Here is a 27,644-nt window from a genome sequence, read left to right on the forward strand (position 1 = left end):
GGAGGTGATTGTCCCCCTGTACTTGGCACTGGTGAGGCCGCACCTCGAGTACTGTGTTCAGTTTTGGGCCCCTCACTACAGAAAAGACATTGAGGTGCTGGAGCATGTCCAGAGAAGGGCAACCAAGTTGGTGAGGGGCCTGGAGCACAAGTCTTATGAGGAGTGGCTGAGGGAGCTGGGGTAGTTTAGTCTGGAGAAGAGGAGGCTGCAGGGAGACCTTATCGCTCTCTACAACTACCCGAAAGGGGGCTGTAGCAAGGTGGGCGCTGGTCTCTTCTATCAGGTGGCTGGTGATAGGATGAGAGGAAATGGCCTCAAGTTGAGGTAAGGGAGATTTAGGTTGGATATTAGGAAAAATTTCTTTACTGAGAGGGTTGTCAGACATTGGAACAGGCTGCCCAGGGAAGTGGTTGAGTCACCATCCCTGGAGGTGTTCAAAAAGCGAGTAGACAGGGTACTTCAGGACATGGTTTAGCGGGCATGGTTGATGGTTGGACTCGATGATCTTGAAGGTCTTTTGCAACCTAAATGATTTTATGATTCTATGTCCTGTTTGCATAACTGGGACTCAGCTTGATCTTCCTCTGCACAGTAACGCTTCACTCTCCCAAGCTCCGCCACTAGGCACAGGGACCTGAGAGGCCTGAAAGCAGACCTTATCAATGAAGGCCAAGGCAAAGGCGGCAGCCTCAGGTGTTTCCATGTCCTTTGTCACTAGGTTCCTGACCCATTTAAGCAGAGGGCCCACATTTTCATCAGTTTCCTTTCATTCCTCAGATTTGAACAGACTAACTCCAGGTGTAAACAAATACCAAAAAAAATCTGCTGGTGTCAAAATAATCTAAATTTTCAGGAAGAAAAACTCACTGTGCTGCTGGCAACTCCTGATGCTGCTTTCTCAACCTTGCAATACACATGTACAAATGGTTCATTCAGCCAGATAATTTATCCATTAGATGTAGCATAGCTACATAATTAATGATGCTCTAGATCTTACTCAAGCAACAGATCAGTAGTTTGGTTTGCTTTGCTTTTGCTTTTTTGCAAAAGCTTATGTGTTAACACTGATCTTCTGGCCAAATTAAAAATTGAGAATTTATACACTAAGTCTTCCTCAAACTCTTCCTGTATTTTCTGTTGAAAAAACTATTCTTCTGCTCCTAGTTAATACAATTAAAAGCTAACAACAGATAAAAGTTCAATTATCAAAAGAAAACTTCTCAACCTATCTGAGAACCAACTACATTTCATGTTAGGGCAAGTACATAATATGAAACTAAGCCAAGTCCCTTTGCTCTGCACCTCAATTTTCCATCTTGCCCCTTACAAGGAAACATGTGGCTGGGAGATTTTACTCACATTGTTCACAGATTCTTGTTTAATGGGTCACTAAGGCTTCAAATACAGAGCAGAGAATTAATAATTCCCAACTGTGTATACTACTGCTGTCAAATTCCCAAAACAGCTTTTTCTAATCAAAAGAAAAGAACCATTTGGGGGCCAACATGTTCATACCACTTTAGTTCTTGTATCTCTTGGTAAAGTGGGACAATTTTATTACTTCCCAAACCGAGGAACATCAGCTTGCTAAAAATTCTTACTTTGACTATATCACCTCAGACTCGTAGTTTCTGATGGCAAAAAACCTTTGAAGTTCTAAGATGGAATAATTATGAAATAATAATGAAGTAGTAACATCATAAATTTTAAAACTGCCTAAACAATTACTGAAGTCATTCTGGCAGCACCAGGAATAAAATAACACTATGTAACAACACGTTTTTCTTCTTCACCTGTGTATAAAACCCATTGAGTGAATTGCATCTAATGCAAGTACAACTTCAGCAGTATAAAATCTTGCCCATTTCTCCGGAACATCGTAGTTGCTCATTAAATTCACAAGGTCCCCACCAGGCATGTATTCCATCACCATGTAAAGGTAACGGTCATCTTGGAATGCATAAAATAACTGTAAAAAGCAAATAAACAAAAAACGAGTCACTGAATGTTCCAGTTATCTTTAATCTTTTGCTTGTTGGAAATCAAAGCAATTTCTACACAAACTGATTTAAAGACTAACAGAATTGCTACAACTACTGCAGCAACTTTGCATCATCCAGCAGACCTCCTAAAAAGGAATTAATCTCTAGAGTAAATTTCAGCCAGATCTTCCATCCCTTTATACTAAAATGGAAGGAGTAGAGTCCTGGTTACAAATTAAGATTAGTATATTTGGTGCAGTAAGTTTTGAGATCATTTCAAAGAAGACTCGTTGCGTAAGAGGACGAAATGCTTCCTTATTCCCTGGGATGCTAGTTGACAAGTATGTAAACATGAAAGATGGTATTGCAAACATCTGCCCAATTCTATTTGTGTTAACACTAAATATTTATTGTTCTATTGTCAATGTATTTATTGTAGAGAAAGTGAGCCTAAATTTTAAACAATTAAGCAAAAATATTTCCCTCACAGTTGTCAATGCTCTGTTCAACATGAATAGTGCGAGTAGATTTAAGTTTCCTAACTTAAAACTTTTTGAAAATCATAAAAGTACTATTCTGGACAATCACTCCCAGACAGATAGTAATGTAGTTACCTATTTGACTTAGGTAAATCTTGAATGATTTTGTTTAATTCTAATGTAACAAAAGAATTTACACACTTTAGGTTAAGAACAGTTTAAATGAACAAGTTAACATGTGCACACACAATGCATGATGATTGCTTCAGACATGCTCCTTATAACTTCAAAGGCAGCAATGCCTCCCAAAAAATTGTCAGTAACACTGAACTGAGGAAAAAATAACGAGAGCGGGCGTAATTTGCCGTCAAACATACACACAGAAATTAGAATATACAAAAGCTGTGTTTTAAGCCTAACTTTCTGGTATACTAGATGCCTCAAAGAATTACTACAGAGCAGGCTCACCAATATATATCTGGCAAAGAGTTTTAATAATAAACAGAATAGCTTATCTTGTAAATGTTGTAACAAAATATAGTTTTGAAGCAAGTGCAGTATCTGCTATTTGTTGTATACACCATTCCTAATGTTAACAATGTATTTCCCTAACAGACCAATACAACTAAAAAGGGACTTTGAAAAGCTAAAAATGGAAACATGTATTTCCAGGTCATGCAGTGTTGTAACAAAACTATTCTATAATGACAATATTTTAAAAAGAATATCACTATACCTGAACAACCCAAGGACTGTTAGCAAAAGCCATAATATCCCTTTCTTCCCAGAAGAATGCAGAATCTGATCTTTTTATCATCTCAAATTTACTCAGAAGCTTCATAGCATACACTCTCCTTGAGGATTTATGCCTTACCTATGAAGACAAATGTGACGCAGAACACATTAGTTTGCCATATTAACATATGAAGAACATCACTGAATATATTACTTTTCCTGCATCAATATTTAACAAATTCTAGACTTTTCACATTTTTTTTAAAGAATTATATGCTGTAGGTCTACAGAATAATTACATTCCACTATCTGACAGTATATGCATTGCTCTTAAAATACTTGCTAGAACTATTCAACATAGAAGTCCATAGGCATAACAGTCGCTTTGTAATTTGTAGGTATGTGTCTTTAAAAGGACAACTATAAATACCATAAAGTTAAAACTATAAGCATTTTCCAGAGTTCATTAGCAGACATGTATACTTGCTGCCATACTTTCAGTTTCTCCCACCAGTTCTCAATTTAATAAAGCAGGATGAACAAGCCTGGTTGCTAATTATCACAAACAACACACAACATCTCTCATCTGTGATTAACTATGTCCACAAAAATCTGGTGTAGTCTCTGAACTGGTGGAAATTCTTCTAGTCCTAAAGATTTGTTCAAGTGTCTATGTATACAGTGGCAAAGGCTAATTTTCTGTATTATGAGGAATACACATTCCATTTTATTTTAATAGAGAAGCATGACTACAATGCAAAACAAGTACTTTTGCACTTTGAGAGTACTGAAATATGACATTCCCAAAAACATCTCCATGGGATAAAAAGAAACAAAATTTCACCAAGCTAAAGGCTTTAATATTATATGACTGCATCTTCTGAACACTGTATTTGGAAACAGACACAAGCAAATACTACCAAATACATTCAAATGTACAAATAGAAACATAACTTACCAACTGAACCTCCCCAAATGCCCCTCTACCGATCACCTTCACCACTTCATAATCTTCAGCTTTCATGCGCAGATCTCTCATTTTATTTACTGTGTCTTTATCTACATAAAACAAAATTCACATTTCATATATAATCAATTTAATTAAACACATTAATGTCATTTCAATTTTTCATAGTTATTGGAAGATGTGCTGCTTAAAGAGAGGTCTTCCTTTTGAACCTACCTTCCTACTGGAAACCTCTCTGCAGAATGCATGATCTCATTGTCATTACCATAGTAACCAAAACCTGACATAAACATAATGCAATTACTCTACTGTACAATCAAATTACCGGAGATCTTAATGTGGGAATTTCTTTAAGAATAAACACCTGCAAAAAAAGCTACATAAAAATTTCATATCCAGCATGAACTTGCTTGTAAGCTGATCAGTATAAAAAGATTATTTCTGGATAAGTATGCAATACATCTGAGAAAGTATCATAAAGTACACACATGAAACACTTGAAGAAACTATCTTTTAAAAAAATGAGCTTTTAGTTTTCTGCAGTTTTATTATTCCTAATACTCAAAAAAGTAGATTTTAATTTAAAACATGCAGTGGGAATCATTGCAATTATTTATATAAACCTGTCATTCTATAAACTACAATAATTTACAAACTCCCAGTGGGCAGATATTCTAATTCCAAATTTGGTCAAAGATTAAAACAGTCTATTTTAATCCATGTGGGTCAACACTGGCATGAGATTGCATGGAAAAGCTTCATGCTTCAGTATTCTGAAAAGCAAGGAACATCTATTAAAACAGATATGCTTCTAATAAAATAAATAATGCAACAATATTTTATTTTCAGAAATAATATTCTAGGCCTAAAAGCAAAGTTTAGAAAGGACAGGGGAAGAGAAAGGAGGAGAAATGTCTTTTTTAAGTTCATATTTTAAAAAAAAATGATGAGGCAGACAACAGAAAATTACCATTAGATTTCTACCTACACTGGCCATTATCTAAAACAAAAGCAGCATATGTACAATTAGAATTCAGTAAGACTTTATTACCGCAACAGGAACAAATACGGCTTTGTTTGAATAAATACTCTGTGGCATTACTGTCTAATGTAAAGCCATCCCTTTACAATGCAGCATACCACTAGCTGATTTCAATAACGTATATTAAAATTGTAAATTCTGAAAAATTATTTCACACAAGGATCAACATATTCAGTAATTTAAAAAAATAATGCATTGCCTTCTTTCCCCTGGTGAAAACTGACCTATAGTGGAAGATGAGTAGGACTGCATGGAACTAAAACGCAGTAATTCTTATGACAACAATTTTCTAGTTATTGTTAACTTACTGCCTAGTAATCTCACAACAGGAGGTCCACCACTTCTGAATGAAAAATCTTGACATTGGTGCAAAAGAAAGCTAGGCACAATATGAATCTTTTAAACAGTTTTCAATCACAAGCCTCACCTATGGCCAAAACAGAATTAAGGAAAATACATCTGAAGAGCAATCTAAACTAAGGATTTTTAAATAATGTAAAACAGGCTTGGGAGCAGTTGCAAATTGCAATTTACTGCTTGAGAGACGTACTAACACTTGATTATCTTCAGACAATATGTTACAGGAACAAGTGTTGGAAATTTGACCTCCGTATGCTAAGATCTGTTAAATAAGGTTTATCAGGCTGCAACATATTTAAATAGGCAGCTCCTTATCTCCCACTAACCGTGGAAGACCCGGCCAGCGTACATTGTATGAACAGGTGGGGTAGCTCCTATGGCAAAAGACCACATTCTCCAATTTGACCTGAAGTTTGATTATAAGCTTAGATGCTGTCTTGAAATAAACTTAGTCCCTGCTGCAAAGCTGGCTTTCAACCATCTTCAATATTGATTTCTTTATTCTTTTAATTCTATATGGTAGAAAATTAATAAGGTTCTACATTTGCAAAAATAACCCTCACAGCTTTAGGCAGTAGAAGCAGATTTTGGAGGCTCCACAAATACACAGTGTAAACCAGAGAAAAATAAGAGGTGGTAAGGACTCACTCATAGAGCAATCACTCTATAAAACAAAGAAAGCAAACTCCTATTTTATTTGCAATCTAGAAATTTATTTTAAAGTTCTAGAATAATGTTATAAACAGTTTGGACAGCTAATACTGCAAAAAAATATTTTAAACAGTTTTCTATTAGAACTAAAACAAACATGAAAATGTTCTTACATGTCTATTTATTTATTTTTTTAAAATAGAAATTTGAGACAAACTAGATTTCACAGTTCCCTCTAAGGCCACTACTCGCACATCCACAGCTTGCTTTCATATTTCAGCAAACACAGCAATATGGGTGTTCTAAAGGCAGTCTGAAGTGAAATAAAGCTTGAAGTGAAATGGTCTGTTCACCTTCATATTACGTCAGGTCACATCTTACACAGTATATAATTTACACCTACAAGATATCCATTATCAGACTGTAAATGTAAGTTTTCTTTTCCTTCACTCAGCCCCAATTGCAAAAGTGAAGTTCTTTTGAGACTCACTAATGATTTCACTATTCATAAAAATTACAAATTATCTGTTGCAATGAGTATTTCCTTTGCCTAATACAACTTCTCTTTTCTCCAAGAGTTTCACCACACCTCCTATGTAAATAACTGAGTATACAAAATGTGCATGTAACTCCGTGTATGATATCAAATATAGTTTGAACTGTGAAAAGTTAAATAGAACATTTTAACTTAGGCCCTTCAGCAACCAGCTTATGTGCAAGTGAGCCATCAACTAGATCTAGTGGACTCATATATTCCCACAAATGGGGAATTATATAAAATAAACCCCACAAATTCACTATCATTGCTTACAGTTGCACGAAGTAAACTATTTGAAAACAACTTGGAAACAGAAAGAAAAACGTACATTTCAATGAAGCAAAGACAAAAATTACTTTAGTCAAATTATTTTGTATTTGCCACAAAGGCCATTTATTACAACATTTAATTGAGATGCTTAAGCCTGTAAAAATCTAACAACATTAGTTTAATTTCAAAGCTTGCCCATTCAGTCCACAGGCAGAAGCAAATCTCAAATCAGCAAACGTCTCTGCCATGATTTCCAGAATTTTTCTGTTTGGCAGTCTTTTCTAAAGACTTGACTCTTAAAGCCTTTTTTTTCTTTTTTAATTACAAAAACTACACAACTATGACTTCTGTTAAAAAAAAAAATCAACTTTATTCATTTAAAATGTTATTACCGAGTAGAACGTGCAGGAAATCTGGTAGTGGAAAAATATAGAGTAAATACAGAGAATTCTGCAGACACATCAGCTGCATGCACAAGTAAATAGGGCAGCTATGCAGTATAAGAATTTCATGGGATAATGAAGAGACCTTTTATACTAAAAAAAAGTCCTCAAAACACAGGCTCCAGTTTGTCAGTGAACAAATTTTTAATACAATTTCTTGACACTGTATACATGTAATGTCATTTTACCATTAATTGTTTATGATATATTAGTACATGAAATCACAATGCAAGTTATGGGAATCCAGAAGGTTGCCAAGAACAAAGATAACACGCCTTTCTCTTAAAAGGCTTTGTGCCTCTGAAAACAATGCCATTTACAGTGGCAACAAAGTTGGACATTCAATTGCTGGGGATTAGATTTGTATAGGTAGCTGTCAGTTCTCACTAGGAAATAAATAAATAGTCAGGGTCTTAAAACAACTTGCACCCAAAACCTTAATGCACCCCAAATCCCTAGTTGCCTTTCAAAAAGCTAGAACTGCTTTTATTTTATATTTTTGCTGGTATTTATAGTCTTTTGTTATTTAGTAACTGAAACATTAAATACTTACACCTGTTTAAGAAGTTATCAATGTTTTTGTTTTTTCTTAAGGCAGGAAAATCCAAGTCATATACCAAAGCATCTAATCCATCCTGAAAAAAAAAACCAAGCAAAATTAAGTGTTTGGAAAAATAATTACACATGTTGCTAATTGAAGAGACAAGATAAAAACAGTTGTCCCTATCAATTTTCTATACAAATGAAACCATTCACATTTATTTAATGATTCAGTTAGCAGTTACATGAAACAGCTGTTACTCCTCCACTTCCACTAGACTTTTATTCAAAACTTAATTTCCATCAATCCCCAAATATACTTCTATGAATCATTAATTACCTTAATTAGCTTCACATTTACATGAAAAAATTGTTTTTTCAAAATACAAAAAGAACAAATAGCAGTTCTAATGAAGTTCAATAATGTTAAAAAGTCACAACGTGTCACACAGTAGGCACTTGAACATTAAGTGGCCACTGGCAAATAGGACAATGATGGTAATTTAATTCCAAGAGTCAGCTGCCACATTTTATTCATTGAATTCAGAGGGAATTTTCATGAACAAGATATTGGCTTTATACATTCTAACTTAAATCTAGGAACAAACAGCCACAAGCCCATCTGGCATTACTACCATGGAATACATCCCTATGAACAAAACCAAAACAAAACAAAAACCACCAAAGAAACAACAGAAAAATACAACAACAACAAAGAAGAAGATAGTTATAAAGTCTTGTTAAGTGCCATAAACTTCCAAACTTAAAGTTTAAGTCTAAATTTTACAACAGGTACACATGATTCTTCAGTGGATTGCATCTTCTCAGAGAAAAACTAAACTACATATTTTGGTTGAAAACCACAGATATGGTATCTGATGAAAAATGATCAAGTATTCTAGGGAATTATATCATGAAGAATCAAATAGCATTATAGAGTCTTCTTTCTCAACTAGGTAATGTTTAAGTGACAATGGAAAAAATAGAGAGGAAGGTCATAAAATATAAATTTATGGATGTTAACAAAGCATGCCAGGGAAGTACTGCTATTTACATGTCAGATTCGTACCTACATGTCTATGCTATCTGTTACTGACCTGTTGGGAGTGAGATACTAGACCAGACATATCTTTGATCTGATCAGTTCAGATCTGATTCGACTTATTTTGACTGTTTTCAGCTTTTATAAAATTATGCAATACAGGATTGGAAGCTAATCCATCAGTCTTTGACCACTACATCCATCAAGTAACTATGCCTAAAGAAAAGCTAGAATATAAGATTTTTCAAAGATTATTTTCCAGGAATATATATTACAGAACACACTTGATATAGATCAAAAAATTAGTCTTTGATCCCTCACTTCAAATTCAAACCTGTTTTCTCCCCCTTAGTCTATAGGGGATTTTAAGCTATAAAAAAATCAAATGCTATCAAAGTCAAAATTATTTATAGGCTTGCAGTCCTCACTTTTGAAGTACATGAGATAGAAATTACTTACTTCAGATGTAATGAGAATAAGCAGTAAAATCATGCTAGAATTTGAAAACAAGGGTAAGGAAGTAAAACTGCAAGTATAATCAGAATTACTTTAAAGGCTGGATGTTATTAAATTTTTTAGTTTCATAAAAACATTGCTGTTTTAAGCTACCTCTCCATACAGTGGCTTAGTTTGAATTAAGAGATGTTACAAGGAAAATGATAACAATCAAGAAAAGCTTCACAGTATTTTCACAGCACTTGAAGTCAGGTTTTGCATCTTGAGTGTATCAAAGGATCATCATTTTGGACTTACACTTATGATGAAAAAGGAAAGCAAATGGCAATGAAAAAACATTTAATGGGTCAGTAACATAAATCAGAGGCCAACAACAATTTGGACTCAAGCCAGATGTAGAAATAAAGCTATGCAGGGTAAGAGCCACTTAGTGAGAAATACTTTGTAACCTACTAAAAGACACTTTTTCAAAGATACATAGTAAATATCCAGGAAATCCACTAAAGAACTTCAATTCTGTGTTAAATTCAACAGAGAAACCATGATGACTGCTTGTACAGCAGTACAAAGTGCTCTATGCATTGAGCCCCATGTTGTGAGAAGCAGTAGGCAAAGAACATCTACCAGGCTATTAGGTCACATCCAGGGATTTTTAAAAGCAGATGAGTGATGGTGATGAATTGCCAAAGTTTGGGGTCCACTCTGCCCTTAAGCCTTCAAACCTTTTGAGTCAATCAATTTGTCCAGGGTCACAGGTAACACAGAAAACTTTTTCACACATCAAGCAGAAGCACAACAAAATTCTCAAAATCCTGGTTTGCTCTGGGACAGTGCAATCACCTGCTTCATTTCAGGGTTTGCTTCAAAAGCCAGAAATCAGTCCTTTTCTTTAGAGGAGCGGAGATTAATTTAAACACTGAATACAACAACGTAGGACAAATGGGAATATTTACAAACTTTTAACATCAATCTTACTTTTGTATCGTACTTTTTCTTTCAAAATATTAAAATATAAGCCTATGCCAAAAAAAGCAAAAGTACAGAAAGTGTCATGGTTTCATTGGTCTGTCAGGCATGTTGGGTGTTTTGTTGTGTTTCTTTTTAAAAGCTCTAAAATAAAGATGAAAAGTAGTATACAAATTCACTTTTAACAGGCAAAAGCAAATTTCAATATTCTTTAATTCAGAATTCACCAGGAAAACATTGTCTTTCAGAGCTCAGATATGAGCTCTTTTAAGTAAAACACTTAACAAAAAACCCCTTTGAAATACAGATTCAAGCTATTGACCTCGCTTTCATTTCAAATCACATTTCAAAATCATGCAAACATCTAAGGAAGCTACATGCCAAGAGCTGCTTATTTAAAAGGCTCTTCAATAATCAGCTCCCCTTTGCTACAGTATCAAGAGAAGAAACTATCCTGGTTCCAAACATTCATTAAAAAAAAAAAAAAAAAAAAAGGAGGGGTGGAGTGGTGTCCCTATAATAATTAAGAGATTTGTAAATCCTTAACTCTCAAAATCATTAATTTCTTCAGCTGAAGTATGTTTCTGAAGAAAAAATAGTATGGTATTATTTTAATGGTGGACTGCAAACACAAGACTAAGCTTAAGGTAATTTTAGAGAATTGTGAATAATGGAGGTAAAACATTTAGGATACCTAGTGTACAACATAAAAATGGAATAGCTTTTTTATTTCACTTATATTAGCTAAACCAGAGGAACTTGCAAACGCTACAAGCTGTTCCAGTACAAAGGGAAACACAGAAGCATGGCTACTTTAAGTGGTATCACTAGTGAACAAACAGGGAGGAGGAACACACAAGCTCACAGGTCACAGAGATGGGAATATACTACACAGTTTTAGCAATAACAGTTAGGAGAAAAATGGTAAAGGCCAAATGAAAGGAGACACGATCATGATTGTTGATGGCTGCAGAGATAACTCATCTCAGCTTTCTTGTTTCCATCTTGCTCAATCTTTCTATATGCCATCTGACTTTTTTCCTAATACAAAAAGGAAGGAACATCTTTCCTTCAAGACCTATAGTAGCCATACCCTCCTCCTCTTAAAGAAATAGGATACTATATCATCATAATAGGCAATGATACATCTAATAGTTTAATACATTTTATTAAAATAAGATGGCCTCATTTTTATGATGGATTTTTTTTCCCCACTTGGATGGCTTCAATATATTTTTAGTATGTATCTTCTTTAAATACAGCACATCCCATACTTCTTAGAAACATGTACTGTAGCTTACAGGTATTTTCAGTTAATGCTAAGTTCTACCTTATTCTGTCATTACAGAGCAATTTTCCTGTTTAGCTTTGAGGTCTACACAGACATTTTCCTTTTATGTTAATAGTTAAATTAGATTACCAATATAAATTGGTTTATAAAAGCAAACGTATGACTTCGTCTTACATGTTACATGGTAACAGTATTTCAGAAGTGATTAAAAAAGAACAGAGGAAAAAAATTCCTTTTAAAGTCCTTCACTCAAATAGTTTCATGGTCTGATACAGTCTTGTCAGTGTCACATTCGTTTAATGAAATCATCAACAGTTTCATAATCTATTTAAGATACCTCATTTTATCCTGAAAATAAAGAGAGGCATACTAGGGAGGCAATACTATGTGCAGGCAGTTCTTCCATACGAAACCAGGATTTCCACATTTCGTTCATCACTACACTGCACACAAGTTTCAAAAGAATAGATATATGGAATAAAATCAAAGGTCAGTCTGGACGCATATACTGCCTCTGGAGATGACGATAAGGCTGTCTAGAAAAGAGGATATGAACAAGTCCAGCATATGGTAGTACTGCTCTGATCTATTTGTGAGCCAGAAATGGCACTGTCATAATTAACAGCTCTAGCCAGAATTTTCTTCAGTGATTTTGTCTAAACATTTTCTGTATCTGTAAAACTAAAAGTCTCTTGCATTTACAGCACCATATAGATATGAATGCCACCATCTACGGGCTATGTGAAAGTGTACCTCATTTTGAGCTTGCCATTCTTCAGTCACAAAAGGAACAATGACTCTTTACTCACCTGCCCAAGACACAGCTTTACACACTTCCATCATTTTCCCCCAGTCACCTCTCTTCCAATTATCCTTGTACGAGAGCTATTCCAATTACCACCACCACCATCCTTCAGTGCTTTTTTATTTCTACTATATACTTTTTGAATTGGAGAGGAAACTGCAAATAGTATTTAAGTTGTGAGCACACCCTAAGTTCACAACAGAGTACAATGTTTCCTGTTCTGCTCTTCATTAAATTTTAAGTTATTAACTGAAATATCTGGTTAATTTTTATAGTCACTGTGTACTAAACTGATTCTTTCACAAAACTGGGTACTATAAATCAAACCTAGTTCAACATTGAACACCACAAGTACATAAAGATGAGAGGTTTTTCTCCCATGCACTCACTCAATATTCATCAATGCTGAATTTCACCTACTACTTTTAATCACTCGTGCACCAACGAATATTAATTTCTTCTGTGATTTGCTATAGCTTTGATTTTTACTAATCTATCATCATTAATTAATCATTATTCACCATTTTAATCACTTACGACTGTGAAATGGGACAGACCTGTTAAGAATCCATTACTGATCTCTCTGTTCTGAATAAATTGATCACCAGCTCTCACTTCTTTCATTCATCCATCTACAAAACAAGCCTAGCCCAAAGCAGTCAAGTTCTGATAAAAAGCTTAAATGAAGAGCCTCATGAAAAGCTTTTTGTTATCCTCATACTCAGCAATTACTTCAAGGAACTCTGCTAGGCTTGCAAAGCACAACTTTCTTCCACAATACACATGCGTTAGCTCTTCCCCAACATAACACCCGTGGGCTCACTTGTTCTGGTACTGGGCTAGAAGCTCCTGCATCATCCAAAAGATTTTTTTCTTCAAAATAATTATAAAGCTATAAAGAAAAAATAATTAAGAAGCTATATATTTACCATCTGCCTTACTATGGTTGTCAAAACAGCTTTAAGCACTAATGTAGATAAACACTGAGGTTATACACATGCTTACATGCTTTAATGAGACACAATCAGGTACAAAAAAAAGATGGCTAAATATCAAGCAGTCTCAACAGTCTTACTGTTTGTGTCATTTTGTCCAAAACACATTTCTAGTACCACTTTAGCTTGAGAGTGAGAGTGATCCTCCAGCATGGACACTGTAAAGAAGGATTCCAGTATGGAAACTCCTATAAGCTTCTTTATGAAGAAATGTGCATAAAGATTTCTGCAACAGCCTTTTCCTTTACTTTCCCTTCAGTTTTTCTAAAAATGTAGAATGCAATAATATAATAGTTATCATTAACATAACACATTAACTACACAATCTATTAGCATTGAATTTCTCAGGCTGTTAGGCTAACTTCTCATCAGATTCCTCTAAAATGTACTGGTTGTCTTCAGTTTGACTTAAGCAGTCCCATATTAATCACTTTTTTTCCCACATTTTGGTCTATACCTATTTCCAAAGTTTTAATGCATCAAACTGTCAGTCCTACCATGACTGCCTCAGTCTGTAACTACGTTCCTAAATCTCAAAACTCACTACACTTATGCAATGCTGGTTTTATTCAGATGTATGAATTAATATTAATGCAATTTTATAGCAAAATTTACTGTTAGGATATTTCAAAATATACTCCATCAAACAACTTCAATTCAGCAAAACATATTATCTCAGGATTCTAAGGGATATAAAGTAAAATATATAGTATATGACCTACATTACCAGGGTACAGGTATAGCACCTTTGTGTTTTGAATTTTTTACTTCATACACATTTCATGATGACATAGTATAATCTAGCGGAAGCATATAATAAATAAAAATGTATTCAATTCAGTTGAAACTTTGTTAATTGAGACACTTGTTTATTTTACTACTTATCTAGCATTCAAATAACTAAAAAAAACCTCAATGGGTATTACCAGCATACAAAATTCGCATTCCTTGGACCAACTGGCAGTTACCCAAGTTTAATGTCTTTGCTACTTTTCCTTTTTTGGAAAGTCCAAAGTAAATCTTAAGATCTACAACTCTAACTATCCATATTTTAGTTCCTTGTATTGTAGCCGTTTTCCTAATTATTTCTATACTACTAAAGCTTCCCTCCACACTTTAAATCAACAAACCTGACTGATCTTGATTTTCACGTATTCATCATAATTTGTCATAACACCCTGTCATACATAAATGGTCTCTGCGGTCAACTATCAATACTATTTAAGTGCTGTGAGAAGCTAGTTTTTATATCCTATTTTCAAACACGCATGAAAAGTAACACCTCAACTCAATCATAAAAAAAACATCAGAAGTTTCTTTGAATTGTCTGAATTATCAGACCTTTGAATTGTCAGAGGGACATGGAGAAACTGGCAGAAAAGAATCTCATGAAGTTCAACAAAAAGAACTTGCCAAGTCCTGCACCTGGGGAGGAACAGCCCCAGGCAACCAGTAAATGCTGGGTGGGGGACTGACCAGCTGGAAAGCAGCTCTGCCAAGAAGGACCTTGGGTCCTGGCAGGCAACAAAATGACTGTGAGCCAGCAATGTGCCCTCACAGCAAAGGCAGCCAACAGCATCTTGGGCTGCATTAGGCAGAGTATTGCCATCAGGTCGAGGGAGATGATCCTTCTCCTCTACTCAGCACTGGTGAGGCCACACCTGCAGTGCTGTGCCCAGTTCTGGGCTCTCCAGTATAAGACAGACATGGACATACTAGAATGAGTTCAACAAAGGGCCATAAAGATGATTAAGGGCCTAGTGCATCTCTCATACTATGATAAGGCTGAGGGCGCTGGGACTGTTCAGCCTGGGGAAGAGAAGGCTGGAGGCGGGAATCTTACCCATGTGTATAAAATGGGATGGAATGAAGAAGATGGAGCCAGACTCTTCTCTATGGTGTCTACTGACAGCATAAGAGGCAATAAGCACAAATTAAAAACATGAGATTCCATCTGAACAGAAGAAAACACTTTTTTTATTGTGAAGGTGGTCAAATACAGGTTGCCCAGAGAGACTGCAGAGTCTTCATCTGTGGAGGTGTTAAAAACCTGACTGGGCATGGTCTTGGGCAACCTGCTCTAGCTGACCCAGCTTAAGCAAAGGGGTTGGACTACATGATCTTAAGAGGTCCCTAAACAATTCCATTTTGTCTACACCACCAAGCTATGCTTTTGATTTGCATAAAGGTAGTTCCTGCAATGAATTCTTACCAAAAATATCCTTTAACTCCCTACCAGTGGGGCAAATAATAAACAAGACCACCTCATTACAAGGCTTAACTTTGCATGATTCACGTTTGTCAGCCCTCCAAGTTAAGTTCACAGCAGCCATTACTCCTTTGTGACAAGGACAGACTTTTTCTGATGCTACTGACCAACCAAGAGAAAACCCTGGACTGCTCTTCGATGCTTACTATTTTGGGGAATACCCTACTGCCACTTCATTGGTAAGGAAAAACACACACACAAGACTTTCATCTAGTGCCCAATATTAATACTTTCTTTTTTTTTTTACTTAAATGAGCAAGTGTACTTTTTTTACCTGAGAAACAAGTACTAAATAGATCTATACAACCCACTAGTTTCAGACAAGAGCACTGTTTGAAAGCCAACTTTCAGGCCAATGCCAATACTGCTACAGTTCTCTCTCTCTAATCAAGTACACAAAAGATCCCTCTACCTAGTTTTAAGTTAATCACATTCATTTACTTTGCTGTCCAGAGAACAGAAAACCGCAATTTAGTACTTCATCTTTAAAGCGGACAAGTCAGTGTAGACAGAGTTAAGACATTTCACTTAAGAATTTTCATTACATTGTTAGACTAGACAAAGTATACAAACTGACATATGAGCCTGAGTACAAGGCACTTGATTCATCACCCATTCTTGTTGCCAGAATGATACAATTCTACAGAGCTCGTTACTTCTTAATACCTTGCAATACTCATAAAAAGCTTTTGCAAATTTAGGTTAAATACATAGCCTTTCACAAAGAAATTTATTTTAACTCAGTAAAGATTTAAAATCTCAGTAAGGAGATCTTGAAACCTCAAGGCAGGATTATTCAAAGCAGTATGCATTATTGCTTTCATTTCAGCCTTTTTAAAGAGTTATTCCATGTGTAGCTGCAAACTTCACCCATATCACAATCTCTGTAGTTACATATATAAAAATACATGCACTTGCATTCTGTTCAAACATCAACCATTCAACATTTTTACTGACAAATTCCTAGAGTATACACTTAGTACATGACTCAGTAAATTATTAATATCAGTATCTCAATATATATAGATACACATATGTATAGAAATACACACTGTCGCTAACACCAGAGCCCACAGACCTCTCAATATTGTTAACATCCATATTAGCACTGAAGGAAGCCCCAGGTGCAAGTCTACAGACAGGTATACATACAAGTAGTAATGCTCTTTCATAGGCACTTAGTTTTTCCAGCTGTTGCTGGTTTTCCACTGCAGCGATGAATCTTGCCACCCGAAACATCTCCTAAACTAAACTAAAATAAAATGCAGTGCAAATCTGTGAAATCAACTCATATACAGAAAGCATGCAAGAGTACTGTCAGTATCCAGCACGCATTTAATTCAGAGAACCTACAAGCCTCAGACTTCTGCTAAAACTGAGGACAAGTCATAGTTCCTTCACACCAGAGGCCCTCTCTGTCCACTGACTTTATGCAGAAATCTTGGATCCATAGGTCTGTTCAAATGACACCTATTCAAGGCACTATTGTATGGCTAAAATTATGGAAAGTTTGCATCATCTGAAGTTGCATTCCAGACAATGTATTTCAGTGGGGATTTTCTTCCCCTCCAAACTCAGACTTCTAACACTATATTACAACACTAATTTCACTACACTAGGATATTTTATTGTGCTTAATAGTCTTTACATCTAAACTTCAATTTATTACATTAGTCTTTTATTATTTCAATTTAGCATCAGAATTAATTCCATTTAATATTACATCTTTAAGAATAACTATCAGATGAGAGAGCAGTGTCTTCAAGGAAGACAAAGAATATAGACCAAAATATCACAGAAACAGGTACAATAGATATTGTTTGAAAATAGTTCAGGGAGATGTGTAACAGAAGCAAAAGCTGATTGATATTAAGTCAAATTATATTATTTCATTTCACAGTAAGTGCGATCTCTGGATATTTGCAGCTTATTTTCCTTAAAAATGTTCGCTTGCATGGGTTGATATGCTCTGTGGGCAAGTTTTACAAACTGCAAAGCTTCTATGCCAAATGTGGCACATTCTGCCATCAATAGAATACCTTGCATAAAAAGACTAAAACAGTTGTATAACTATCTGGAGGGCTACATAGTTTCTTGATATTTTAAGTTGTAGAAAATAAGAAAACAGCTGGTGTACTTTAGGTTTAAATGATTTATCAAGCCATATTTGTCTCACACAAGGATTAAATAAAGCGTAAGTACAAATTCTTAAAACTGTCCTTTTCAATAATACTGTATTAAATGTGTTGAATGCAAGTACACTTAAAGTATATATATTTAAATATTGTTAAAAGAAGAGGGAGTACTGGTAAAGAACTGACTGATGTTTATCACCATGGAAGCAGCATTCCACAGTGACTTCAGCACTTGGCGTTAAGTGCCTTGTAGGTCTAGAGTTCCCAGCTACTGTAACAACTGCAACCAAAGATGAGCCACCAACCTGACATACAGCAGGGTAACACTATCCACAGAAATACCTTGTGGGGGAAAAAAGTGACCTCACATCCTTTTGAGTTCTCAGAGTTATCACATTCATCAAAAATATAAGGCAAGCCCTGTTCCCCCACCTAAAACGTAAATTACTTCAGAAAATTTAAAAGAAAAAAAAAGCCAAATCTCACTTGTAAACTACATCAGCAAAAGTCATTTGAGGTCCCCACAGCTTTCTTGGTTATCCTGGGAGGACAGAATCTTCCACAGGCAGCACATATAGATCTACAGCTTCTGGTTTAGAAGTCCTAACCTTTTCAGTTTAAATGAACACACTTATAACTACCAATCTAGACCAATGGGAGTCAACACTCTAAGGAACACTCACTAGAAAGCAAAAGTAAGATGGATAACAATTAACACTATGGATGCAAATACTGGTACTTAACTTCCCTTCAATAAAATGGTATAGAAGACAGACAGATCAGAGATATGAAAGCATAAAGAAAAACGTTCCAGTCCCAGCTCAAAAGTATTAGGCTTCTTTAGGCAGCAGCCTGCAAGGAATCAGGTAAAGACTTCAATGAAAGGAAAGCAACTGCACAACTCCACTAAGAAATAGTGATATTTAGCAAAGGAAACAGAACCCCCTCCACAGCCATTGCTTAGGAAATTGCTGTCTGCTTCTCAGATTTTTTCCAGGCAGGTATCCATGAAGCCAGACTTCAGGAAGTAAGCTTTAGTAAGTTGGAGAAGACAGGAATTAGCAAGATACCAACACGTTCATACGAAGAAACACATTATTGCAAACAACATAAATAAAATATATTAGCTCTTGTAAAAGCTGTTTAATATGCAAAGCAATTTTAGATCTCTTAGCTTAACACATTATGGTAAAAACAGAGTAAGTTGTCCCGTCAGTAGCTTAAATTGCTGCCTCTAGCTGCCCCACTATACCTTTGTCTGAAAAAGTTCTCTCTGCTATGCCTTTGTCTGAAAAGTGTTCTCTCTGCTACAAAAAAAAAAAAAAAAAACAAAAAAAAAAACCAACAAACGTTACCAGCAAAGTTTGCAATATAATAAGTCAGTGGAAAGGTAACTAATTTTTCTGTAAAGCAACAATACCTCATCAGCCATATAGTATCTGTTGCCTGTCACCTGACCTGGATTATGTTTGCTGCAAACAAAACCGTGTGTTAACTTTAGTCATAAACAATAAGCTATAAAACAATAAAAAGGCAAGTTCTATCTTTAGCCTTGACAACTCAGTCTCTGGAGAAGACTCTCCAAAAAGCTGTCTCAAAATAAATAAAAAAAAAACCCTTTCAGAGAAAGACAAAAAAGTACTTATTTTTTTAAACAGAGAGCAGACAATTAATTGAATAACTTTCCAAGAAAGAATAAGAACATTGTAAGTCTAAAAACACTGCACAAAATCTCCCCTACCCCCCTACCAGAAGGGAAATTCTTCCCTAAAACTCCAGAACAAATCAAAACACTTTTTCAACTAGAGGTGAATATCCACAACAGAAGTCAAAAAATGAAGTTTATTAAAGAATTATACTAAAAAAACACTTTGTAGAAACTGAAATAGAAATTTGTAAAACTATACACCTTTCTTTAGTGTCACATGCAACCCGGGGGGGGGGGGGGGGGGGGGGAGAAGAGAAGTTGAGCACAACTCAAGCAGAGTATCAACTCTGAGAAGCTGCTCTGATTGTGCAATCTCCTGTCAGAGCTCTAGCTACATTTCTGCAATAAACATTCCATCACAAGCAATCACACGTCAAACAGATACTTGAAATATGCAACTAAACAAGAACTTAACACTACTTAAGAATTTGTGCATCATTATGCAGTTTCATAGTGCAAACCCTAGCAAAGCCCATGGACTTCTTTTTCATGTATTGATCAAAAGAAAAAACTTCACTTTCAATAAAACAGAAGATTTATGTATACATAAACCCAATGTTTTTCTGTATTTGTTCTTTTTTCCATGATGAATATAGCCACGAAAATGATTTTAAAGTGATGTGTTTTTTCAAAAAGTTAATAAAAATTCCATGAGAATTATTTTAGATATAGACAAGTTACTTCTACCGCCAGGTACTAAGATTCTTCAGAATTGACAGGATTTTGTTACTAACAGGAACAAAACAGCAAGTTTTTCACATTTTTAGAGGATTTGCACTGATAGAACACTGCACTTCTGCTAACAAATTGTTTCCAGATTCAAGAATCCAATGCATTAAATTTATAAATTGATCTACAACGTGCTTTTACCCACTACCTTTAAGCAATTAAAAAAAAAGTATAATAGAGACATGCTCTCTTTTTCAAAATCCACTTAAAGAAAAAAATTATAACATGTACAGACAATGCCATTAGTAACACAACTTTTAATTAATACTGGATGTTTAAGTGTATATTCAAGCCACTAATACTGACTACTTTCAGGTCGAGAAATATTTCAGCAGTATTTAAAACCAATCTCTTCTAAGCACTCTTTTTACCCTTTCTGACACCATAGTACAGTCATAACTGAAATCTTGAATGATTTGGCCTGCATGTAAAAAAAAAAAGAGGTGTAACTATAAAATCAAAAACCTACATGAAAACATGGTTCTATATTCTAGTACCGAAATGACAGAATAGAACCAAAGCTCTCCATGGAAACTTAGGGTGGCTTTTTCCAATTGCACGTTTCTCACATGATAATCAGTAAGGATTTTATCATATGTAACACTGCAACAATACAAGTCAGTTTGCCTGGGATTTTCAAGTACAATATTTCAAGACTAGAGGAAGAGAGGAAGGATCATAAATCCACGAGTGGGATCCAACACTTGTAATTTCAATAGGGCCCAGAGATGTTGTGATTTATTACGTTTGCAAGTTCATTTAGGGACATGCAAATTAGTTTTTCTATGTTCCTTTCAAGCCTTGAGGCTCAAACTTGAGGAAAACTAAAGCCATTGACTTCATGTACAAGAAACAAAGTATGTCCCAACATTTCCAATACAGTTGCTCAAGCATGAGACACAGACAGCAGAACTTCGTAAAACAGTGGTATTCAACTTTTAGAACACTGGATATTTTCACCAAGCTTATATACTGCTATCATAAGGATGAAAAATACTAAAATACTAAGAAATAGTTGAAAAACAACTCTTCCAGCAACTTTTCCAGCTACATTGATATGAAAGAGTAAGTCAACTCTTCCCTAATACTATTCTTCCTACATAACACTTCAGAACTTGGAAAAACATCCCCCCACCCAAAGAAAATGCAGTAGATTGATATGTGTCCTCCAAACACATGATTTTCTTTTGGATTTTGAAGAGGGGAGAAAACAAACCTTAGCCCAAGAGGAAAGAGAGCCAGGGCTGTCTGGACCATTGCCACTACCATGGAATCTTGTCAAAGTCTCTCCTGCCTGTCCTTACAAGAGAGCAAGGCTGACCTTGGGCTGATTAACTTAATCTGTACAGGAGATGAGGGCAAGCAATATTTTTGTCACACCATAAAAGCCTGCCACGAAACAAATAAGAGCACATTAACATTACATTTTCTGTTCCTCCATCCCACAGATCATTTTGAGTAGCTGTCATTTAGTTTCTCATTAAGCAGAGAGCAAAACTGATGAAAACGTGTTTTCTAAAAAATAAAACAAAAGCTAATGAAAGGCTATGTTTGACTTGCTTCCAACTTCTATATGATTTTTTCCCAGCATTTGTTTTATGAAAGGATTTTTCCAGCATCCAATTTAAAAAAAAAAAAAAGCCATTAAAAAGGCACTACTTACTTGGAAACCTACATGAACTAAGGGACTAGTGATACCTTGTATGCATACATGCGTATATATATGTAACCAGTGGTTCAAAAGCCATGTCCAGTCAGGTCAGGTAGTATCTACTACTTCCTACTCATATAAACTCTATGTTTGTAAAACACATAGTAAAGCAAGTTCCCAATTTCTAAATACTACAAAATATCAACAAGTGATATTCCAGGACATAATTAAAGAGCAGTAGTATCATCTCAAGAATTCGGAATTATACTGTTGTCAGACATCCTGCACTTCACTTTCCAGAAGTCCCTGCTGGACCACAGAGCCAACTTCTGAAGAACTACACAAATACATGCATGTAAACAGTCATTTTGGAAACAGATGCTTATTACCAACCATGGTCATTTTATAACTGAACATACTTACCTAGCCTCAGAGACTTAAGAGGAAATTAAGAAAAGTTACATCTTTTGTGGTATTCAAACAAAACACACTGGCATTGAAGTAAACTCTGTTATTAAAGTTAACTAGACTCTGAATTACAGATAAGCAATTTGATTTAGAAAAGGAAAAAAACAACCACTTGGCAGCAAGAAACGTCTAACAGCAGGAAGTGTGTGTGTGTGTATACATTCTGTATATGTACATTTACACATCCCAAACAACCAACCCTTAAAAATAATCAAAAAAACCCTGACCTATCACTTTCATTTTGTGATGAAATTTTGATTCACATTTCAAAAATTGTTTGCTTGGCAGGAGAAATAAGAACCACCAAAAACTGCAACAGACACACACACTCTTCTGCACTTGAAAAATTAAAAGTAGTTCATGATGCAAAGCTCTATGCTTAAGACAAAGTCTTCAGAGAAGACAAGCAATGCAGCATTTCACCTAATACTGTCACGTATAACACACTCAAAAACCCCCTTACTTGCTTCAGTCAAGATGCCACATTGTATGACTTGGAGCAAATAAAAAAAGAACTGAATTTCCTCTCTTTTTTGAATCACTATAGATCAACTTTAAGATCATATCACATTCAAACGTTTAGAGTTTCTTTCTTGCTCCTTCCAGTTTGGATTTAAGGGACAAGCATGTGAACTAGTCCTTTCTTAATAATTGTGTCCCTTTACCTATTGAACTACAACATGACAAATCTCAGCTCTTATATAATCTTACCTCATTGAAAAACCTCTTAATCCATTTATTCTCTGGAAGATAAGATGACTATCTTGGGTTCAGCTGTGATGAAGTTAATTTTCACAAGAAGATGGGAGGGGGTGCAGCCAGGACAGCTGACCCAAACTAGCCAAGGGCATATTCCATACTGTATGATGCTATGCTCAGTATATAACTGGGGGAGCTGGCCAGAGAAGAGGAATTGCAACTCGGGAACTGCCTGAGCATCAGGTTCCAGGTGGTGAGCAACTGCATTATGCATCACTCGCTTTATTCATTCTTTTATTAGCGTTATTGTTATTATTACTTCACTCCTTGTGTTGTGCTATTAAACTGTCCCTATCTCAACCTGCAAGGTTTTACCTTTTTCTTCTGATTCTCCTCCCCATCCCACTGGGGTGAGAAGTGAGCGAGCAGGTGCATGGTGCTTAGTTGCCAGCTGGGCCTAAAACACGACAATGACACTTAGTCCAGTTTAACAGATTCACTTAAAAGCCAATTTTTATAAATGAGAATGCAGGTTGAAAGATGACTGTATCATTTATGATAACATTGACTATATCTCTTTTTTGTACATATTGCTCTAAGGAAACAAGAACACAGCAGAAGATTAACATCAAGTCAAACCAATTCCATCTATGAATAGACAAGTTATTCCTTCTGAAAACCAATATGGAAGTTCACAGCTGTCCAGAAGACAAGAGCAAGAAAGTTCAGAAAAAGAGCTGAGTGGAGTAGTTCTAAAGTCTCACATGCTATTTCTATGTAAAAATTAATCTTAATGACTGAAAACCTTCTGAAGATCGTACAACCTGACTCACTCTGGTTCCAAACACTGTTTAATATCATGAGCACGTCAAAAACATATTTTGATTTTTAATCACCAGAATGCCAAAGCCACCAATAAGTATGGCAGAGCCAGCAGTAAGATCTTAAGAATGGCAAAGCCAATAAGAAGATATAGCTTACATCTCTTATCCCATCCTCAAAATAAACTTGCTGCTTTCTGTAAAAAGGGAGAGGCATACCTTTAAGTGTCTTAAAAGATGAATGTAGCTCTTACATCTTCAGTTCTGTGAAGAGCCAACTACAGATACACTGTATTCTGAACTAGTTGAAATACAAACAGAAAGCTGATGGTAAAAGGATGACTAAAAGATATCCTGATTTAACCTCTTTTCCTTGCCACACCACAGTAATACTGCTTGAATTTGCCCGTTTGGCACAGCAGATGTTGGAGCAGCTACTTTCTTCAAAAGTGAATGGAGGATGCCAAAAGCCTTACATAACTGCAACCAAAAAATGAGCAAAAACACTAGCTGGAATTTGATTTGCTCTTTCCACTGAGTTTTTCTGATGCATTTTTATTTTATCTAGAACATGTCCTGCTATTAATCATGGTAGCTGCCTCCCGACCCGAAAAACCCAAGACGTAAAAGGAAGGTAAATTTTAAGAGGCACATATCTAAGTACTACAGCTACTGCATGTAGCACAAGGGTAGTAGCTGTATTAGACACTGATACAAAACAGAAACAAGAAGCTGTTGCAGCAAGACTGTGGCCTCACTCTTGACAGACACCGACCTGGGGTTTGTTGCTATAGCTCATCCTAATACCTCTCTGATTGTAAAAGTGAAATTCTAAAATGAATCTCTGGCGCTTCAAAGTTTTATTACAGAATAATAATCTGTTGAGAAAAAAATACACTTGAAATTAGAGCATAGCCTGGGATTTATTTTTTTTTTTAATTCTTCAGGCTCTATCAGAAAGACACCAGATTTGACCAACTACTTCAGTTATCTTTTGAAAGCATATTGATAGGCATACTTGAAGTCATGATTTTATGCCCAAATAAACTGCTTATCTTCATGCAGTAAAACTTAACTGTTGCTTGGCTACAGTTGACTGTATATGGCAACAGTCTTTCATAATCCCCATCATATTACTGCCACACTCATGACAAAGAATTACATCCCATTCACTGAAAACTTTATTCCATGCTAATTCTTAATTTGGAGTTATATACTACTTCTCACCTGAAGCCATTATGAGACAAAGAGAGCAAGAACTCTTTCTAGCTCCTGATCATTTTGCAAGTTTCTCTTAGCTTAGTAGAGATCTTTTCCCAACCAAAATGGATAATTTGAATGTGGTGGTTTACATCTTGGGAATATTTTTTGTCCTCCTTCCAGATAGAGTCCACAGGAGCTGCTTTTCCTATTGTTTTTCTTTTTTAAACTCAGACACAATTGCAATTTATAGTTGCCATTTAGGATGAAAAATATTTAGGAAAATACCTAACAGCAGTTTATCTTTTTGTTCACTTAAAAACTAGATTTGTTGTGTGTATGCATTCTGTGGTTGAGTTTCCTTCATTTCGTCATGCCACTAGATTTAAAGATTTTTCTCTTTAAGTCTGTTGCTTTTTTTCAGTCTGACCGGATCTGATGTTACAAGACAAACGACAAGAACATTGTGCTGCTCAGCATAAATATCATATCCTGTACAGTCTTACCTCAGCAAATGGGACCTTGATAGCTATGGCTGAGAAAGCAATTTATACATATAGTACATGTAATTACTGTGTGCTTAACTAGCACTGCTGCAAACAGATTGCTGCACTGATTCAAGAACTTCCCTGATGCTTTGAAACCAAAGCTAGAAAAAAAACAAAGGGAAAAACCAACCAGTGAAACACTGTACAGGTATTTCCTCAAAAGCTGAAAATCACAGAACCATAGAATGGCCCAGATTGGAAGGGACCTCGAAAGGTCATCTGGTCCAACCTGTCATGGGAAAGGGAGCCTAGGTGAGATTTTCTAGCACCCTGTCCAGTCACATCTTGAAAACCTCCAGCAATGGGGACTCTACTCAACAGCTGGGTAGGCTGTTACAGCAATTGGTTGTTCTCACTGTAAACAATTTCTTTCTCATATAGGTATGAAATCTCTCCCAGTACAACTTGTACTCATTGCCCCTTATCTTCTCCATGTGGCTCCTTGTGAAAATATAGTCTCCATCTTCTTTGTAGCTGCCCTTTAAGTACTGGAATACTGTGATGAGGTCCCCCCGAGCCTTCTTTTCTCCAGGGAGACTCCTTCAGTCTTCCTTCACAAGGCAGGTTCTCTAGCCCTTTAATCATCTTTGCAACCCTCCTTTAGACCCTCTCCAGTCTGTGTTTTTTTTGAATTGTGGGAACCAGAACTGGACACAGCACTCCAGGTGGGGCCTGACCAGCACCAAAGTGGAATCATCACATATCCATCTCTGCTAGTAATGCCCCTGGGAATGCAGCCCAGGATCCAGTTTGCCTTTGTTGCTGCAGCAGTACTCTGCTGACTCATGTTCAGCTTGTTGTCCACCAGGACTCCCAGGTCAACAAGGCTGCTGCCCAGCCACACAGACCTAAGCCTGCACTCAGCTCTTTCATTATGTCCTCCCAGGTGCAAGACTTTGCACTTGTCTTTGTTAAACTTCATACTGTTTTTACTTGTCCACTGTTCCAGCCTGTCCAGGTCACGCTGTAAGATGGCTCTCCTTTCTGAAGTGTCCACCTCACCATCCAGTTCAGTGTTATCAGCAAACTTGGTGAGGGTGCTTTCAATCCCATCATCCAGATCATTTCTGAACATGTTGAACAGTGTGAGGTCCATATCTATACCTGGAAGACCCCACTTGTGACAGGCTGCCAGCCTGAGTAAAAACCACTGACCACCAAGAGATCTTCTGAGATATTCTTAAAATAGTATATTTGATGTCTCACCAACTCTAATTCAAATACATATTAGCAAACTTTATGCAGATAATTCCTTGTGCTGTTTTGGTGTCATCACACAGGATATAGAAACATTCTCATCACAGTTCCTTCTAACAAAATCTAGAGTACGAAATTGTAATTTCACAATATTGAAAACAAAAACTATCAATTATTCTGAAGCTTAGAGTACTTCAACTGAATTTGCAGGTTTTTTTGTTTTAAAGGAAAATGCATGTCAGGACTTCATATTTTTCAGTGTGTGCGTATAATTATAAAAAGTACCATAAATATACTGAACATAAATATTTTCTTTCTAGCCAACTCATTCATTTAATGATGATCTCAAGTGATTAATGAAACTTTTCACAGAAAGGCTTTCCTGGAAACCTGTGCAGCATACCTTCAGAAGTAAAAGGCAAGCAATAGCCGCATGTGAATTTGTTAAGATAGAAAAACACTACCTACCCAATATGTAAGGCTTACAAGAAGGAGAACATTTCAGAGAACTAATGAACTTTATTACAACCCTTGAACTACTTAGGTCAATGGAACATTTCAGTGATCTTTCCCCCTTTCCTCCAGCAATTACACTACTGGAAACTATGGCAAACAGGAACAGCCTCCTGTTACACTATTGAGCATTATCAGCTGAGC

The 27,644-nt window shown here is 35.9% G+C and overlaps 1 protein-coding gene across 4 annotated transcripts in view; it reads right to left on the reverse strand.

Annotated features, from left to right (window-relative positions):
• ROCK1 (Rho associated coiled-coil containing protein kinase 1) overlaps window positions 1-27,644 on the reverse strand; it is a 94,858-nt gene that overhangs the window by 54,264 nt on the left and 12,950 nt on the right. For all 4 annotated transcript variants that reach the window (XR_012649762.1, XR_012649764.1, XR_012649763.1 and 1 more), the window contains exons 2-5: window positions 8,021-8,102; window positions 4,155-4,255; window positions 3,198-3,335; window positions 1,794-1,969 (exon numbers count right to left, since the gene is read on the reverse strand). Coding sequence is in view for 1 of the 4 variants with exons in the window: in XM_075023101.1 (XP_074879202.1) it covers window positions 1,794-1,969; window positions 3,198-3,335; window positions 4,155-4,255; window positions 8,021-8,102 (497 nt within the window). In the remaining 3 variants the exon portion in view is untranslated. The remainder of the gene's footprint in view (window positions 1-1,793; window positions 1,970-3,197; window positions 3,336-4,154; window positions 4,256-8,020; window positions 8,103-27,644) is intronic.

This window comes from Buteo buteo, chromosome 3 (genome assembly GCF_964188355.1).
Source record: "Buteo buteo chromosome 3, bButBut1.hap1.1, whole genome shotgun sequence".
Taxonomy (NCBI): domain Eukaryota; kingdom Metazoa; phylum Chordata; class Aves; order Accipitriformes; family Accipitridae; genus Buteo; species Buteo buteo.